At 35.1% G+C, this 19,309-nt stretch overlaps 1 protein-coding gene across 4 annotated transcripts in view; it reads left to right on the top strand.

Moving 5' to 3' along the window:
• Window positions 1-17,662, top strand: part of STAG2 (STAG2 cohesin complex component) — an 81,621-nt gene extending 63,959 nt beyond the window's left edge. For 2 of the 4 annotated variants that reach the window (XM_074835255.1, XM_074835256.1), the window contains exons 23-34: window positions 1,862-1,954; window positions 4,488-4,662; window positions 5,075-5,214; window positions 6,345-6,446; window positions 8,583-8,731; window positions 9,279-9,407; window positions 9,748-9,953; window positions 10,382-10,571; window positions 10,657-10,770; window positions 12,377-12,503; window positions 12,836-12,913; window positions 15,756-17,662. In XM_074835255.1, the coding sequence (XP_074691356.1) occupies window positions 1,862-1,954; window positions 4,488-4,662; window positions 5,075-5,214; window positions 6,345-6,446; window positions 8,583-8,731; window positions 9,279-9,407; window positions 9,748-9,953; window positions 10,382-10,571; window positions 10,657-10,770; window positions 12,377-12,503; window positions 12,836-12,913; window positions 15,756-15,779 (1,527 nt within the window). In that variant the 3' untranslated portion in view covers window positions 15,780-17,662. Of the gene's footprint in view, window positions 1-1,861; window positions 1,955-4,487; window positions 4,663-5,074; window positions 5,215-6,344; window positions 6,447-8,582; window positions 8,732-9,278; window positions 9,408-9,747; window positions 9,954-10,381; window positions 10,572-10,656; window positions 10,771-12,376; window positions 12,504-12,835; window positions 12,914-13,486; window positions 13,821-15,755 lie in introns of those variants that run through there. The other 2 variants (XM_074835258.1, XM_074835257.1) reach the window with 2 other exon arrangements.
• The last annotated feature ends 1,647 nt before the right edge of the window (window positions 17,663-19,309 follow it).

Genomic DNA, 19,309 nt, shown 5'->3' on the forward strand with positions numbered 1-19,309 from the left:
CCTTTGAGATCATGGTGGTTTTAAATCTTTTTTTTTTTCATTTTTTCCTATTATATTAAGACTTCATTAGTCCAGTGAGTAATTGTGGCCTTACTAATTCAGTACTTACAATCTGAAGATGTGTTAAATAAATGTGAACGTCTTCATGACTAGCTGGCTAGCTAGTTTGCCATCTAGGTTTTAATGGCTTTTAACATTTCCAAAACCAAAAATATCAGATATGATCTGGATACATAGACTGTTGAGAACCACTTATGTGAGGGAAAGATTTGGAGGCTTTGTTAGCTTATTCTTTCAAGGATAAACAGCAGTCTTGAATTTTCTGTAATAGTGATTAAACCTTTATCACAAGCCTGACAGCAGAAACTGAGCCAAATACTGAAAAGTTAGGTTAGAAATTAAGATTACTTTAGCTATTTTGCAGTAAAATGTAATTTGTAATACTTTCAGCAGGAATGAAAAGAACTTTTGAAAAGTGGTCCTTTATTAGGATTATTTTCTGCTCCTGTATAATAAAATTTGGTAAATTAAAGCTTTCCTAAGTTTAACTTCTGAACTGCAACTATTTTATTATATTTAATTGCTTGACTGCTGCCAAATCTACCAGGTACGTACGGAAGTTCCATTGATTTCTGTTCAATGCCAATGGAACGTAACAGCAAAGAAGTTGAAGTACAGACCAGAACTGACAGAAATATGCTGTGCCTAAAGATTTTGTTTGGGTTTTGTTTTTTTGATCTGTGACAAAATTAACTGCGAACTGCATGCTCTTTGTGAACAGGTTGACTATGGGAATGAGCTTCATAGTATAGACTGCTAAAACAAAAGACTTTGTAAATAGTTTGATTTTTATTAAAATTTAAATGAATAATTCTGTATGAAGGAAAGAAGACATTCCCATCTAATTCTCTTAATGTCAGTGTAGTAATCTGAATGGTAAATGTTGAGAGAAAAGGTTTTACATAGTGAAGGTGTTCTAAAATCATACACTTATAGTCAAGAGGCAGCTATTGCTTTTGTGATTCCTGTTGAGATTAAATGACACGTTGTACCAGTGTGTTACCTGCTTTCTTGGAGAGACTTGTTTGATTTAGATTGCATGGATAGTTTTTAAACTTCTCAGGGGTATTTCTTCTTTGTTGGGACTGATGCTGGTTACACAGTTGATCTTTTGTAATGACTTCCTCAGTTCTACATGTGCTAGAATCTTCACATGATTGAGTACCACCAGCTATGCCACACATGTGGATGGTTTTTGTACCATTTTGGTACTTCATTGACTCAATGATCTACTTTTCTGGAAGTTATTGTAACACTTGCAAGGCTACTTTTTTTTTTTTCTTTTTTCCCAATGGAAAAGGGGAGGAAAACCCCAACTCTCATGTGACATTTTACTTTATGCCCAAGCAGTGAGTTAAAAAATGAAATAAAATACTGTATAGCCTTGTCTGTTTTAGTTAGAAACAGCTACCTAATCTGTCCTCTAGGTTGAAAATACAGGTATTTTAAAGAAAAAATGCTTTATGCTCTGGGATGTTTGGGGTTTTTTTGGTGTGTTTGGCTTGGTTTTCTTTTTGGGGGGGTGGGGTGGGGTTTTTTATTACTATGTTTTTAATAAATAACTTCACTATTTTCATCCCAGCTTCCATTTCTTTTTGCGGTACATAGAATGACAAAATTGAGGAAGTTGCTGCTTGCTAATTTTATTTGTAATAGTAATTCTTAAATAATGCAGTGGACTTGAACGTTACGACTATGTATGAGGTCTGTGGTGGATAGCTCTGTGAAAACACATATGCTAAATGTGACTGTAAAATTGAAAATCAAGCAAAACTGTTACATGAAATCCTTCTCTTTAAAGGAGGATCTTCTACGCCTAAAGAAGCAGATGAGAGTGTTCTGTCAAATCTGCCAACACTACCTGACCAATGTAAACACTGCTGTTAAGGAACAGGTTAGTGACTGTTGTTTATTCTTGTAGTCTCCTAATATTGTACTTATAAAGCATTTGAAAAGTTCCTCTTGCTAATATTTGTAGCACATAGGTGGGAATCTGGTGTATCTTGGATGTTTAGGCTGAATGCCCTTGGAGTGTGAATACATACTGTACTTGTATGCTTGCCTTCCTTTAGATAATTTAGGTAGGATTTCAGAATCAATTTAAACTGGATTCTTTCTAGTAATTTTAGGCAGCATAAACTTCTGTTCAAAGGGGGTTTTTGTTTCTTTACGCAATGACTGGGTAGGCACACTGTAGAAGCCTTCTGGTTTGTAAGTTTGGTGGGAGAGTTCCATTTCAAAGCTCTTGCTTACCATGTGGTAAGCACACACATCTCTGATAGAGCCAGTTGTGGATTCACAGACTCCGAGCTGGAAGAGCTAGGAATAGCTATTTAAAAGAGAAACTATTTTTTTTTTTTAGTTCTATCTTTGAATGCTTTTATGTTTCCACATTTGTACTATGATATGTATGTGCCCATCCACTCAAGAACTGTGAAAACAGCTTTCCTCCTCTTGCTGTAAGCCTGTGAGGACATACAGGGGCAACTTCTCTGTCTGTTCCCCTTCACCATGATGCTGCATACAGAATATATTCCTCAGTTCTTCAGAGTCCCAGGATTTTGGGGATCTCTGAATGAGGAAAAAAAAGAATGGTTACTTAACATGAGTGTGTGTGTATGTGTGTGTTTATGCATGCACACGTATGCACTGTAACCTAGGGGATTTTATTGCTGGGAAGTGGGTTTCTTTTTTGTGGTCGCTCCTAGGTACACTCAAACACTGGTCAGTTGTTAACAGTATTGTTTAGAGATATTTGGAGACCATTCTAGCAAATGCTTGGAAGCCTCAACAATGATGTACTGCTCAGAAAAGATATAAGCAGTTTTCACTTCACCAGTTTTACGGTTAGTCCCTCCTATAGTTGTTCTTTGTTGGGGGAGAGTTTTAGCTGGAACTAAGGTCTTTGGTAGATATAAAATATGTAGGTATTTAGTCCATGCAAGTAGTGCCTGACATTTCAGGCAGGAGACAAAAGTCCTGGCTTTTTTGAAGAAAAATGCAGGGATGAAGGTTTTGGGTTGTGGGGGCTTTTTTTGTTTGCTTGTTTTTAAAATTTTTCTTTTGTTTCAGAAAGAATAGAAATCATCTTGGGAAACACTTGTCTTGACTTCTGAGGGTAACAGGGTCAAAGGAAAAGGTTAAACTGTAGGGGCCAAGTCTGTGGTCAAATAGTTCCCTAGCCGGGACACTCACAGGAGTTTCAGATTCCGGTGAAGAGCACAGGTTACTGATAGCAGGATTAATTCTAAATAAATGCCTTAACAACCTTCAGAATGCTAAAATGAAAAAACTGAAGTATCTCTCTGAGGGAAGGACCAAACTATCTTCTGGGTACACTTTTTAATTAAACAAATAAAAAGCCAGGAGCTGTTTTGCTGCTAAAGGTAATAATAGCATGGTTGACCTTGAAGTTGAAAATCTGGTCCACTGAGTCGCACAACTGCAGCTTTTGAAACTTGCTATAACAAGAATACTGGAACTGAATAGGCAATGTTCTATGTTGGAGAGCTATCTCGTGTCAAAATCACAAGGTGTAGGGTGGGAAAGTGCAAGTAACAAAAATTACTGAAGCTCTGAGTAGGTCTCTTTAAAAGGCTATATAACTCTTAGGTGAATGCTGTAGAAACTAGAACTTCCTCAGTCACATAGGGTACAGTAGTCATGGTTCTGCTTTTCCTTCTCTAATGTCATGAAAGGTTAAAAGGGACTTTTGAGGAGTGTATATATTTTTGTAACCAGAAAGTTAGCAATACTTGCATTGAGAAGTTCGAGAACAGATCTGTTTGTCAAAATGGAAGTACTTAAGAGATCAGAGTCAAAGAGATGAGGTGTGGCACTAAGCAGTGTGTTGCCTTGGTCTGTTAGTTTGAAGAATGTCAGTCTAGGTACTGATACATTTGAACTTTCCAGGGAGGTGGAGCACAAACATTTAAATCTGATGTCAGATGCACAACTTAGCCAGCAAAATGAAGAGGTGGTTGCTTTTTTGGAAGCAAGACATAAAGAGATTGAATGACCTCATCTGTTAGATGTTTTACAAATGTGATTGAAACAATTTTAGAAAAAGAAAAGTCTTAAAAAAGGAGGCTATACCATGGATGGTATCTAAAAGTTCTCTAGTTACCTACTGTAGTATCTGTCAAGCAGAATTTGGGAGTTTGAGGCTCCTCATGTTTTAATCTCACAGTGTTTTGATGTTTAGTTGGCTTCATCTGTGCAGTGTTTTTCTTTGGAGACTCAGTCTTCATACAGCAACCTCCTGTAAGAAACTATGCATGTTTTGACCTCCAGTTGGCCTGTACAGTTGTTTAGGACTTAAGTGGCTTGGGTACACCATTGGGCTCCAAGAAATTTAAGTAGAAATATATTATTCTAAATAAAAGGCAGTTTCCAAGCAAGTACTTACTAAGGTTTCCTTTTAATAGGCTTTCACAATTCTGTGTGATGTGTTGATGATCTTCAGTCATCAGATTATGACAGGAGGACGTGACATGTTGGAGCCACTTGTTTACACTCCTGATTCTTCATTACAATCTGAACTACTCAGTTTTATTTTAGATCATGTCTTCATTGATCAGGATGATGATAACAATAGTGCAGGTTTGTACAAAACTTATGTTCCCTTTATATTATTTGCCTTCTAACTAATGTATTTGTTTGCCTGTGCTTTTTTTTGGGGTGAGGGTGTGTGTGTATTTCTTTTTTTCTGGCATTGAGAGGTGTGCATGGACACAGAGGTAGGTTTGTCCCTAAAATATCAGCAGTCAATTAAAGCATTTTATGTTTTGGGGACATGTAGGATAATCGTGGTAAAGGTTTGGTTTAATAGGCACAAATATATATGTGTCTGTATCAGGAAAAGAGACTTGTCAGTGGGCAATAAAGTGCACTGCTGTCAGAATTGAGATTTGATTTTCTGATTCCTGACCATTAGCACACCTCACTTTATATATAAATGCTTATATATGAAGTATGTAAACCCGACAGTTTTCATGTTCTGAACTCTTTCTAGATGGACAGCAGGATGACGAAGCTAGCAAAATTGAAGCATTGCACAAAAGAAGAAATCTACTTGCAGCTTTCTGTAAACTCATTGTATATACTGTGGTGGAAATGAATACAGCTGCAGACATTTTCAAGCAATATATGAAGGTAAGTCTGAAGCCTCGCAGTGACACTTGATAATAGAATACAGTAGCTGTGGATTTTTTAATTGTTATTTATTTTTTACCTTATCAGATAACGGATTCAAAATGTGAATAATTTAAAACTCCAGAGTTGGTAGTTTGTAGGTCTTTAAAGTTCTTTTTCTGTAAGAAGGGAAGAAGTGACTGAAATGAGTTTCACAGTTCCAGTGTGTGGGTAGCAGGGAGGGAGGAAAGAAACATAATAATTATTTTTACATTGTTTTTAATTAATTTTCTTATCCTGATTGATGGTATATTTTTAATTCAGCTGTTAGTGTAGCAGGTTTTTTGAGAATCTTCTCACAAAGATCAACTCCATGATGTCTAGCCTTACCAAATAATTTCAGCTTAAACTTTGTCAAATAGAAAAAAAAAATGCAGCCCCTACCCGCCGCGATCTTTATACCTGTTTCTATCTTTCTTAAATATAAAATGCCTTCTTGGCTCCTGGGATTCGCAGCTGCACAGTAATACGAGTTCTCATTTTGTGAACATGATAGAACTTTGCTCCTTGGTGACTTCCTTAAAAAAAATTTAAAATTTGGGCAGCCTGCTTCTGTCTTGAGTGCCCTACATATATTTTGAATCTCTAAGTAACTAATTGGGACTTTATTGAACCTGAAATACTTAAAGAACTGAACAGGCAACTGTCTTCATTGGAAAAATTATAGCTATGATGCTATACCTAAGTGCTTCCTGTCAGCAGAGAAAATAGAAGACTCTGCACCAAAGTTATAGGAGTTACTAAAAACATGAGATTCTAATCTTACACCCTGAAGGGGTGAACACATGTCATTAACAAATGTGTCATGGCCTTGAAGATAAATAGGTCATCCTGCCTCTAAAGTAATACTAATGACAAGAATGAAAAGAAGTGGATATACTCTTTCTTATTTGAGGTTTTGGTTTTTTTATCATTTTGGAGGTGTTTTAGAATATAATTTTGATAATGTAATCATGAACTTGTTTTTTCCTTTTGAAGTGTTCAAAATTTTTTTTAAAATAGCAAATCCTAGATGATGTTTTCTGAAGAATTCAGTAATTGTAATGTTTTCAACTAAAATCAAAAGTTAACTTTTTTTTTATTTTTCATAGTATTACAATGACTATGGTGACATTATTAAAGAAACGATGAGTAAAACAAGACAAATAGACAAAATCCAGTGTGCTAAAACGCTTATTCTTAGCTTGCAGCAGGTAAGAATGATTTACAATACTTTTATGCATGAAATCCGATAGCGTAGATCACATCCTGTTGTTTAATATCTAGTGTGAGGTATTAATGAAGAAATTCTTATGGAAAGTAGGGATAAATAGATCTAAATTGAAACATATTTTCTGCAACTATTTGAAAAACTGCCAGAAGTCTTTCTGTACTTAACCAGTATTCTGCTACAAAAAGTGTGAGAGGCTGATAAATGTAACTCTGTGATACCTTCTTAACTCTTAAAACAATAGTTTGTCACGTACTCAGAAGTGTGTTGTGAAACTGCTAGTTTACTTATTCATGAACAGATAAACAAGGGAAAACACTTCCTGCCTGTGTGGTGGGGGTTTGTGTTTTTGTTTGTGGGGAGTTTTTTTTGTTTTGCTTTGGGGTTTTTTGTTGTCGGGTTTTTTTGTGTTTTGGGGAATTTTTTTTTTTTAAACTATTCTGAGAAGTAATGGGAAGTTTTAGTAATTCAGTATTTCTTAATGTTTGGTAGGGGCTTCACCCATCTTTGAAATTAAAACATGATTTAATGCTCTCTTCAGTAAATGAGCTTGTTTGTGTGGAGACCTGATGAATTCAGTCGAGGTCAGAGTCGGATTCATCTGCTCACATGAACCATCTGCATGAACTTTATTTACAGAGTCAGAACTATAAAGCCGTATCTCTGCAAACCACTGTAATCCAACATAAATCTCTGCTGTTGTTGAAAGGAAAAATGTACCCCAATGTGTCCTCTCTCTTCCCCGCACCTTTTTTTTCTGACTAGAGATCATAGAGCCAAATAGTGGATATAGATCTAGATACTGATCCTGGTTGAGAACTAACCAGAAGTCCTTAATGAAGGCCCTAAACTGGTTTATCTGTATGGATATTGCCAATACAAGGGAAGATGAGGCCTTTTCTGTTGATAGAAGCATGACTTTAGCTGGTGGAACTGCAACATAAAATATGCAACTAAATACTCCTGCAGTTTTTGCTGACTTTTCACCAGAGTTCACAAATTTTTGTGATATTGGGTAAATGATATCCTTATTAGTCTTTTCTGTCTCATGAATAACCAGCCCCTTATGTTTTAAAGGGCAGACAGAGGAAGTGAATGCAGTAAGTACAATTACACACATAATGGGGAAGCAGTTACACAATCCTACTATGGAAATAAGAATAGTAACATGAGGTGACTCAAGTATTATAAAACAAACAAAAAAACCCCATATGTAAAGTTAAACATGTAACTAGCATTTTTTCCAGGAAGACTTCTTAAAAAAGAAACTAATTGGAGAAGAAAGACAAGAAGTGATAGTGGATAAAAGGAATAACTAAGTTGCAGTGAGCTGTACAACACAAAAGAAAAGTATGCAATTATGGGCCAAATCATATCTATAAATGAAAAGTTAATGTTTATAGCATGAGTATGTCTGGTTTCGGTTTATTCTGTGTTATATGAGAGAGTGAAGGGTGAATGTGTCAGACAAAATTAGAAAACAATAGAAAAATAGACTGTTGAAGAGAATTACAGTCAAATTCAGTAGGATGAAAAAAGGATTGAGCAAAGACTAAAGTTCAGAGTGTTCAGCTTTGCCAGCTATTGATGAATAGTGAAAAGTCTGATCCTCAGTTGCAGAGTTTCTGCTGTCTTTGGCAACTTCTCTGAAGAGATATTTCCATGAATTTCTTCATTGTACTTATATTTTTGAAAAGATACAAAAAAAAAGAATTAGAAAGTAGTAGTTTGACAAACTGTAATAGTAAAGACCAGGTGAGAATTTACCACATTTATTTAATTTCTGTTAGTGTATCATTAATTAGTAGGGAATCCTACTAATTTTTAGTATTCTCAACTCTAGAACACCTCATTTAGGGAAGTGCTGAAATCTGTCATCCATCCAGTTTGACGTGTGCTTGGACAGTGTGCATTTCAAGGATTAACTCTGAAGTGCAGACTATTCAAGAGCAGCTTTGACTTGGCTTTCCTAAACCTCCATGTTTGTCTTTTGGGGTTGTTGAATTAAGAAAAAAAAGCTATAAAAAACTTCTTTACTGAAACTTAGCTCTGTGTCAGTTGGTCCAAAGTTTGGCATAATCTTTTAATAAATGAAATTCTCCCTTTTTATTTCATACAGCTTTTCAATGAAATGATTCAAGAAAATGGTTATAATTTTGACAGATCATCACCGACATTCAGTGGCATAAAGGAACTTGCTCGACGTTTTGCTTTAACGTTTGGACTGGATCAGTTGAAAACAAGAGAAGCTATTGCTATGTTACACAAGTAATTGTGTGCTTTGTATTCTTTTCCTTTTTGTAAATGCTTTTTCACTAACATTAAAATACCTTTTCAGTCTTTCAAAATCAGCTTGTTAATACAAAAGGCATCAGTACTAGAGATTATATAGCCCATTTATAAATTAGGAGATGACTGCAGTTTTGTCCCTGAATTAAACCCAAATGTTAAATAATGTTCATGTTCTTCAGCATCATTGTATAAGCCTGTAAATGATAGTAGTGTTGATGCTGTCATGAAAAAGTATTTTTAATGTCTTATGAATAACAGTAAGAACTGATCCACTTCATTGTCAGTGGTGGTCGTGTTGGCCTCATGCAGAAGACTTTAAATGCAAAGTAGAAACATCATGACAGAAAGAGTGCATCCAGATTCAAAGTATGAATAGTGTTCACTTTTTTTACCAGAATGTGGAAACATGGAATTACTGCTTTCTTGATGTAGAGGAAAGGGGTTCAGTTTTGATAGCTTCCAGTGCTTAGAACTTTTTCTTCAGTTTGTGCTTTATGTGACTTAATTTTTAACTTTTTCTTAGGGATGGTATAGAATTTGCTTTTAAGGAGCCTAATCCACAAGGTGAGAGCCACCCACCATTAAATTTGGCATTTCTTGATATTCTGAGCGAGTTCTCCTCCAAACTTCTCAGACAAGACAAAAGAACAGTGTAAGTATTTTCTTAATATTCATAATGATAACAATAAAGGAGATGCGTTTGAATAAATATGTATTAATGTGTATTGCAGTCACCTAAAGTGGAATCTCCGGCACATCAAGATAATTTTACACTAATGCAGTCAAGTATAATCACAAAGCTTAACTTGTATTTGTCTTTTGTTATTTTATGGTGGACAAACAGAAGTCATATTCTGGATTTGCTGTTGTCGGGCCTCTTTGTTAACTAGATGAGGGGCATTGGGTATTAATTGCAGTAGTTACTTATCTTGAGATGTTAACATAGTGTTACAGGTATTTTGCATCTTTGTAATTATCTTTTCTATTTAAAGGTATGTTTACTTGGAGAAGTTTATGACCTTTCAGATGTCTCTACGAAGAGAAGATGTGTGGCTTCCTCTCATGTCCTACAGAAACTCTCTATTAGCTGGTGGGGATGATGATACTATGTCAGTGATTAGTGGAATTAGTAGTCGAGGATCTACAGTAAGAAATAAGAAGACAAAGCCAGCAACAGGAAAACGGAAAGTCCCTGAAGGTAGAACTTTTCTTATCTTAAAATTTACTAGAGTACATATTCATATAAACTACACATGTTGATTCCTATTTGTTAGCTTGAGTGAATTTGTATGCTTTAATGTATTTTTTTAAAACAGGATAACATCTGTGCATGTGTATGTCTTAGTGGGAAAACTATTCATTTGAAGAGCCTGAATAACATAACACTGATTCACAAAAGGAAATAAAGGCCCTACGCTGCGTTAAGTCACAGGCTATAAAAGTATTTTAAGTACTCTAGCCAGTGGTTATAAATCCAGGCCTTCTGGGGCACACGTAAGACTTTGTGGCAAAAAGTAAAGAAACTGATTCTCCGTAAGCAGAAAGTACATGCATTTAAGTCATGATTAAACATTCCATTTTAGACTAGTTTGAAAAAAAGTACCGATGTCCTGTGTTTCCTTCCAGCTGAAGAAAGCAGCAGTAGTGACAGTATGTGGCTGAATAGGGAGCAGACAATGCACACACCGGTCATGATGCAGACACCTCAGCTTACTTCCACAATAATGAGGGAGCCCAAGAGATTGCGACCTGAAGAAAGTTATATGGGTGTCTATCCTATGCAGCCTGAACACCATCAAGCTCCACTCGATTACAAGTACGTAGATGAGTAGGTCTGCTTTGTGTTAGTGTTCATACACAAACCCAGTTCATGTTTAAAATAGAATAATGGTCTTTTTAAGCACGCAAGTAACGTGGATGTTGGCTCAAAGGCAACAGGAAGAAGCCGCGCGACAACAACAGGAGAGGGCAGCGATGAACTACGTCAAGCTGAGAACCAACTTGCAACACGCTATGTGAGTGAGAGCGAAATGTTCCTTCAGTCGTTTGAAGAGGGGAGGGTTTATTAATTGCAGTATTACTCCTGCATCTTTTAAGAGGGTTACATGTTCTAGTTCTTGAGTAGTGTTTTCCTGTGTTTTAAAATTTTAAATTTCCTTAGAAAAGCAATAGTAAAAGTACACTGTGATGCATTTAGCAGAACAGATCAGTTTGGTTTCTTGCATATTTTTGAATTTAAATTCCAGAAAAATTAGTAGTGAGCTTTGTAACAAAGGGAACTGGTTGTTGAACTGAGTGCTATCTGTGGCAAATATATATATATATATATATATATAGCGCCAGTGCAACATGTGAAATGTTTTTTATGTATTTCTAACTGCAGAATCATATTTAGAAATAGAACCTTAAAAATGAGGTTTGAAATAGGTGTTCAGTGTGTGAAGCAGAAAGTTTCTGCTCAGTTTAATTCTATTTCTTTCTCCTTTGACTTCTGAGTTGTCAGTTTAGAGTTCAGCTGCTTTTTTACTTGAAAAAAGCATTCCTTTTAAAGAAACTGCTGTCTTCAGCATGTCTGTGATCAGTACAGATTTAGTCTGACCTAAACCGACACCAAAGTTGAGAGGAGTCTTGTAGTACCAGTTCTTGTGTAGACCTTCCCAACACAAACACACAAAAACCTTGTGAAGTCCTCCTTACAATGAACAAAGATGAAGACAGTCAAATGTTTCTTAAACGAATGTTGTCCTTCAGAGGTCATACATTCTTACTGCAGTGTCATTTACGTCATTGTGATTCATCACGTATGCGTTTTGACATGCACATTAATGAAATCATGTTCCTGAGCTGGAGGGGAAGGCTAGTTTTAGGAGCTGTCTGCTTTAATGACTGTGTGGCGCTACAGAAGAAAAGTACAAGTTGTAAACTAAAACCATGGCCATACTGAAGAGCTTTACATCTTTCTCCTACTTGTTTTTAACTCTTTAATATTAGTACTTTGTGTAACATAGTTTCAGTGGAGGTTTTTGGGAGGGGTTGGGTTTTCTTTTTTTTTTTTTCAATATAGTGACACCAATTAGTATAATTAGAATGACTCCTTAATTTTCTCATATAAGGTCTGATGTTGCTTGTAGAAGTTGTGAGGAAAGAGGATGAAGGACTGTGAGAGAATGTCTGAAAATGGGTTTATGCATCCACCTTACTGCAAAGACGTTCTTCCTTGCCTTGTCATAAGGCAGGAACAATTTTTCTTTAGGTGGCAAAATTTAATTTCTTTCTTACTTGAGCATAAATACTTGCATAGAAATGTCTGAATTAGGTGTGGGTTTGATCTGCTTATCGATTCCCACAGCCTCTCAGAATACCCATTTAAAGATGTACCAGAGAGTTCCACAAGTTGATCTCTGTTAGTCCTTCTCCCTCACTCTCTTAGTATCTTTTAGCTGGTTAAATAACAGCTTTCTTTAATAGTAGTTGTGCATTTATTTAATTAGTTAATTTCTTTTCTATCTAATGGAATTATCATTTGTTGGGAGTTTGTTGCTGAACGTTATCTTTTTAAATATTCAGATAAAACTTAACTTGATTTACTGCTAAACAATATGCTTTTTCTTTTCATTTCAGTCGACGTGGCACAAGTCTAATGGAAGATGATGAAGAGCCAATTGTTGAAGATGTGATGATGTCATCAGAAGGGCGGATTGAAGATCTCAATGAAGGCATGGATTTTGACACCATGGACATAGACCTAGTAAGAACCTTACTTGTCTTTTCAGTGGATTTTGGATTTGTATTTATGCTTTTAAAGTAGGATATTTGAATCAAATTTTCCTTTTGGTGATACAGAAAAGTCATTCTTGTTGATCTCTGGATTCTTAAATGGCTGTGCCACTACCTTTATACAAGTGTCATCTGTTCAAACTGCCGTACAAAAAGCAAGAACCCTTCCTGTAATAATAATGTGAGATGAACATTCATCCCATGTAAATTCTTATCCCTTGAGAATTCAGCTTTATTACAGTTTTAAGAACTCTATTCTTTATGAAATTACAGTTAACGTGTTTATTTGCTTGTTTTCTAAAGCCACCATCAAAGAACAGGAGAGAAAGAACGGAACTAAAACCAGATTTCTTTGACCCCGCTTCAATCATGGATGAATCGGTAGGTTAACTTGCATAAGGAAAATAATGTAAAGTTAGTCTTAAGGTTACAATACTATCTTACTTCAAATTTTAAATGGAAAGAATGCAATCTTTAGGTTGTCTTCATTAGCTTATTTTGGCAGACTGGTACAGTCAGTGGAATATTTTATGCTGTAATTCAGCTTCATAAATTTGAAAGTAGTCAATGTTCTCTGCAAGTTTATAGGATTTTTGTTCTTAATACTTTATATATTGCTATGTAAAAATCAAAAGCCTTTGAATCTGAGAAGAAAACACATCTGGTATGGAAAAGACCCTTGCAGAGGTTTGGTGGCAGAGAGCTTTAAAAAAAACCAGAACTGTGCATACACAATATTAAAGGCAAGTTTCCTGTTGTGATGAGCTTAGTTGAGTGACTCTGATGTCATTACCAATTGTCAGCATTGGATGGTTTGCGGGTTTTTTTGTTGTTGTTTTTTTTTTTTTTTATTGGCATATTTGCTTTTGTGCATAAGTAAGATAATGGAGAAAATAGAGATAATACAGATACCTGTTTATAGAGATGAGAGGTATTTTTTCTTTCCATATAAAGTTTTAGGTCCAAAACATCCGAAGTCTGTAGTTTCTGCTTGCAGTTGCCCTTTTTTCCGACTTGATAAATCTGCAGTCTCTATTCTCTTTTAAAAATCTGCATGAGGGATTCCTTCTGTCTTGAACCACTTGTAATGTATGCAGCCATTTTTGACCTTGTGTAGCTGGTACAAAATTACACTGGAAATAACAAGCTGCAGCAAGCCAGCAGAGGACAGTACAACAAGGCTTCCTGGGAATCTTGGACAGCTTGGTGGAATTTGGAAGACGGTTATGTATTTTTTTTACAGTATTGTTGCAGCGTGAATCTGTTCTTGTTATGGGAGAAAGAAGTCTTAAATACTGTTTTAAATGCAAATTCATATATTTTGTACCAGTAGGCCTTTGCTTTACTAGTAATGAATCAGATTAGGTTGTGCATCTAGCTGTTGTGTGTTCTGTTCTTGAAGTAACACCAAGAAAGTATATCACCTGTTTTCTGACGTTCTGTTTTAAAATAGTTCTTCCCCTCCCCTTCTTGATTTTTAATTGATTGATCTGTGAAATACCAGTCACTTTTTATTCTGACAGTGCTGAAAATTTGATCTTCTACAGGTGTATTTCATTGATTTCAGAAACCTTTCGGCTTTTCAGTTCCTCAAACTAAAGAAGTATAGTTTTAGTAAGTTTACTGCTAGCTAGGTTCCTTTCCTGTTACTTTCTTTCTCATTCATCATCCCCCGTGAGCCCAGGATTAGCTAGGCACTGCTTAGCTGCAGTGTGGGAGTATCACCACATGATGGCAGCCGCTTACAGCCGCGTTGCCCTGCGAGCTTTGGAGCCCGTTCGGGGCGCCCAGCGGTGGGCGGCCTCTGTGCCAGCAGAACAAGCTGTGTACCGCTCCTCTGCGAGGAGGGAGCAGTGGTGCACTGAAATGAGTTGCTCCGGTCAAGGGGGCACCATCTAGCAAACATTTCTCCCGGGCAGGACGCAGTAAGGGTGGTGATCCTGGAAGCAGGACTGCAGCAAACAGCAGCATTACAAAACACAGCTGCTCTTTAACATAAATCCCACCTAAATGAATTTAACTGCCTAAACAGGGAAAGCTCTGCTCATAGTTTAGGAGACAACACAAATCCGTATTAAATCAGACTATCAGTCAGTATTTTAAATGTAAAAAACTCAATTTCATAAATGCAAAAAACCTTCTCTGAATAAAGTTAATTTGCTTTATTCATGTAATTTATTTCAGAGGTCCATTATTCTTGGAGTTGTTGCACTTGTTTTTAATAGACCTAGACATAATAAAGCTGTTTAATTTATTCAGATGCACACGGTTTATGATCAAAATTTTAGTCTGTCTCCTCATTTTTTTGATGTGTCCAGTTATTGCTGGCACCAGAGGCAGTTGTGTCTTGGTGCGCTATATTGTATGATGCATCTAAAGTGAATTTAATACCAAGAACAGTAAAAACTGGTTTGTAAACAGATAAATGTGAACAGCAGTGTTAAGGTTCAGGAAAACTAAGTCTCTCATGGCTCTTCCTGATTCTATAAAGTCCTATAGAAGCTAGGACAGTCACGAGATCTGGATCTTCTGGGGGGTTTTTTTGGCATATCAGTGGTGATACCTACTTCCACGGACATAGAAAACGATATGGCTTGCTCCCACATGGGAAGTGGAAACTGCTTTTTTTGTTTCAGGAAAGGTTTTTCTTCACTTAATCACACAGTCTCCTGAAGGACAGTATTTTGATTTTACCTGATTATTGTTTGATTTTTTTTTTTTCACTGTCTTCCTGACAGACTTGATATATTTAATAGGAAATATTAGGTTTGTGTCCTGACTAGTTGCTGCGAAATGACCTCTTGTTTTTATGAACACAGCAGCAGCCAATGTATAGAATGTTTTGTCCCAGACTTAGTTGCTGGAATGTACACGTTTGATTTCAAGTTAAGGCCTATAGAATGCCATTGTCAAAGAAGTCTAAGTTAGGCAACTAACTAAAAATTATTTTGCAATTATTACCTAAAATAATTAAAGCACAGCCTTTATCACATTCCTCCTGGATCTAGTTAATGCCAAGTGTGGGAAAAATATTTTCTAATGAATGAGGTGCCCTTTTCGTATCAAATCAGAAGTGTGGTGAATCTGGTTTGGAAGAAAAATAAACTTACGATGCCTTAACATATCTTGAAGTGTCTTAATCTTAAATCATATACTAATTGCTTTGTTTTTATTAAATGTGTAGTAGACTACAAATTGACACCATTTCTAACTTTTTTTTTAGGTTCTTGGGGTGTCAATGTTTTAATACCAGAGCAGCAAATAAATCAGTGGTGAAGTCATTTTCTAAGTGGAAGAGGAAGTTTTTCAATACAAAATTGTGGTAGATACAGTGAAATTCTGAACAGATTTTTCTCTAAGGAGAATGACATGCTTTCAAGATCAAGTGCATTGAAGGGGCAGTTTTGTTTGCCTGAAAAAAAAGAAATGTAAAGGACAAGTAAACAATTTGAGGATAAGCTACACTTTTTGTTCGGGGAAAAAAAAATCAATATTTTATTTATGTGCTATCAGTTTATTTCTGGATCATAAGAAGTATTCCCTCTGAGTTTTAATCTAACAGTCTGAGAGGTGTTTGGTACAGATTTGAGCCCCTCTCTATACATTTGCTGGCTATACTAAATAATCATGAGCTCTGCTGGATTGCTGTTTACATCCATGAACTGAAATAATAGATGGATTGGTTTTCTTACAGTGATAGAACCAGAAGTGTCAGTATTTTAAATTAAATGCAAACTTCAGCAACAGAAGGTTTGTGTTAATTAATCATGGAAAAAAATACATAAAACAGAATTTTAACAGCTTTTTAATCTAAAACACACTTTTATTCCAAAAGCTTCATGTTAGCCTTCTCAGAAAGGTCCATAAACTATGAACTACCAGAAAGTAACAGGTCTCAGTCATGCTTGCCCATTACCAACCCTGAAAGTTTGCTTGTCCTTTAAGAAAAATGTAATGTTGTGAAATTCCTTCCAGTAGTGCCACTGTATTTTGTCTCCAAATAAAAGAAGCTTATTGTAGTATGTTTGCAGAAAAATTCTAAACAAAAATTATACAGCTTATTAGAGTGTGGGAATAGGGATCTAAATTTTAAATAAAATTATATATATATATAAATTGGTGCTGATTTTATAATTGCGCAGTTTGTTTAGTTTTTTCTTACTTTTAAATTCCAACTTAAAATTATGAGGTTTCAGAAATATATTGAAAGTTTAACAATGTTTAAAAATAGAAGAGCATGAGAATTCATGCTTTAAAAATGATTTTTAAATTTGTATTTTATATTGTTTTATCTATCTGTCTTTGCAAGCAGTCTTCAGGTTAAAGATACTTCTAACAGGTTACAGTACATTTCCTCTGTATGTAAATTAGATTGGATAATAGAAATTCATAAACAACCCATAATATTCTTTGAAAGCTAAGCTTTAAACTTCATTTTGTGTCCATTCACAAATAAATTAAATTTGGTCTAAAACAGAAAGTGGTTCTATGCCATTTTGACATCAACTCATTTTGCAAGGCTTAGGCAGCTAGACATCATTTTAAAGGAAATATTAACTTATATTACATATGTATATTTTTTGTCAGTTGTCTCTCAGTTCTTGAGGTATATTATTTTAATCATTCCATGCCTTAATATGCTTGCAATACAAGAATCTCCCCAAATGGGTGAATACAAAAAGGCTTCCTGTTTTTAGACTCAGAAATTAAACATTCGGCTGTGGTAGCCAAAAACCATAGATTATCTAAAGGATCATGATAAAATATAATTATTTTACTAAGTCATGGGGTAACAACAAACTCAAAACTAGATCTGCCTAACTAATTTTACATAAATAAATACTCTCATGTCTAAAAGTACTGCCTATATTGTTTTTCACACCACTGCATTTAATAGAACTGCTGAGAGGACTGTATATATGATTTTAAACTTAAGTTGATTTTTCTTACTCTTGAAGGAGTGTTTCTTTGTGAAAGCAGTTCTTACAGCTTTGTTTTCAACCAGCTAAAAATGTTTTATATATTTACCTTAACCTGTTGTCCTCCACATTCTATTGTCCTAATTGTACTGTTTTCTGATTTGTATTTATGTCTTGAGACAGTAACTTTTTGAATAAAAATAAACCTACAGTATGTTGTATGTTTGATCTTTTTAAATCGGGGTTAGGGGAGGACAGTGAAGAAAGGGGATGAGTAATGCAAATGTTATGTTTATAGAAAACAAAATCTTTTTCCATGTCTTTTAAGTGTTTGTCTCAGAGTTGGGATAATGTATGAAAAACTGCACTGTTTTATATTTGTAATAAATTGTACAAGTTTTTAAAATGTGAATAAAGCACTAATTGGGTAATAATTTAAAGTAGAAAAGTTAATGCAATCATGATTGTTTTAAATATGCTTTAATTTGAGATAAACTTGTTAAAAGAATTAGTGTAAATACAGAGTGAGCTTTTCAAGACGTTAGTACCTGCAAATAAAATTTTTAAAATTTGTATAGAACTTTTACATGCCAAGAAATCAATGGTTAATTATTTTTGTGTTACGTTTTTAAAAGGTGTATCAATAGTCTTTCTGTTGGTTTCTTTTTCCTATTAACTTTTATCTGACATTATTCAGAACGCTTTTGATTCAGACATTGGAGATATTGTTTATAGTCCAATTGAAATACCACTAAAAGTGTATGCCACTTTCCATTTCTTACGTTTATCATACATGTGATAAACATTCTAAGCTTAATTGGCAAGACAGCAAGGAAATGAGGGGAAAATCCCTAAACATCTCTTCCCCTCCCCCTCCCCTCTCCTCAACTACTGAGCAGCTCTGGCTGTGTTGAAAACTCCTTTCAGTTATAAGGTTTTTTTAAAGGAGTAATTTTAAAGTTTTAGATATTATACTTCTAATTCTTGCTAATGTAACTTTGGATGTGTTTTTTTAATTATTATTACAAATGTTCATTCCTGTCTCCAAATCCTGCTGTAAGCTCAATAGTATCTTGTGGAAAATGGTTTTAGTAGGTTCTAAGTTTATAACACAAGACAAATGCCTTCACTATACAATGTAAAGTCTGTTCTAGTTATACCATTTTGGTACAGAAGCCTGTAAATGATCGAAACTTGGGTTTTGAAGAGATATGTGATAAAAATGTAGAAAACAGCAAACAATTCTGAGAAAGTAAAGCCTGTCCTCTAGTTTACCAAAGAGGCCACAGAGAAGATACTGACACAGAATGAAATTCAAAGGAATAGTCTTCACATATTCTGTAAAAAGTATTTCTTGATATTAAACAACCAAAGATAATATGTAAGAAGTTAGTGATTGCTGTTGTTTGTTTTTTCCTTTGGACGGTGTGGTGCTGATTCCTGTAGCTTGTTAGAGCCAGTAAATCCCCACCTTCTCTAATCTCAGTATAATTAAATAGTTGCCTCATTAAAATTTACTCCTCTCTGTTTTCCTCACAGTTTACATATACACTTGTCCTAGTATGAGATTTCAGGATACCAGTACTATTAACTTTAACTTTCTACCCATAAAAAGTCTACTGAGTTTTTTGAGGTGCTTTGATTCACAATAGTGTTGCTGCTTTTCAACCTATAGCTACCGTTTTGGGGTTTTTTTAATAGCCTGATGAATGTCATGGGCTTGTTCATCCTTTGAAGCATTTGTCACAATTGTCAATTTGTGCTTCAGGATTCTTCTGATAAAACACAGATTTGTTCTTTAAAAATTACTTAACTGCTTTAATTTAATTTTAATCAATTTATGATACTGAGATGCAGC

Source organism: Strix aluco, chromosome 10 (genome assembly GCF_031877795.1).
Source record: "Strix aluco isolate bStrAlu1 chromosome 10, bStrAlu1.hap1, whole genome shotgun sequence".
Taxonomy (NCBI): domain Eukaryota; kingdom Metazoa; phylum Chordata; class Aves; order Strigiformes; family Strigidae; genus Strix; species Strix aluco.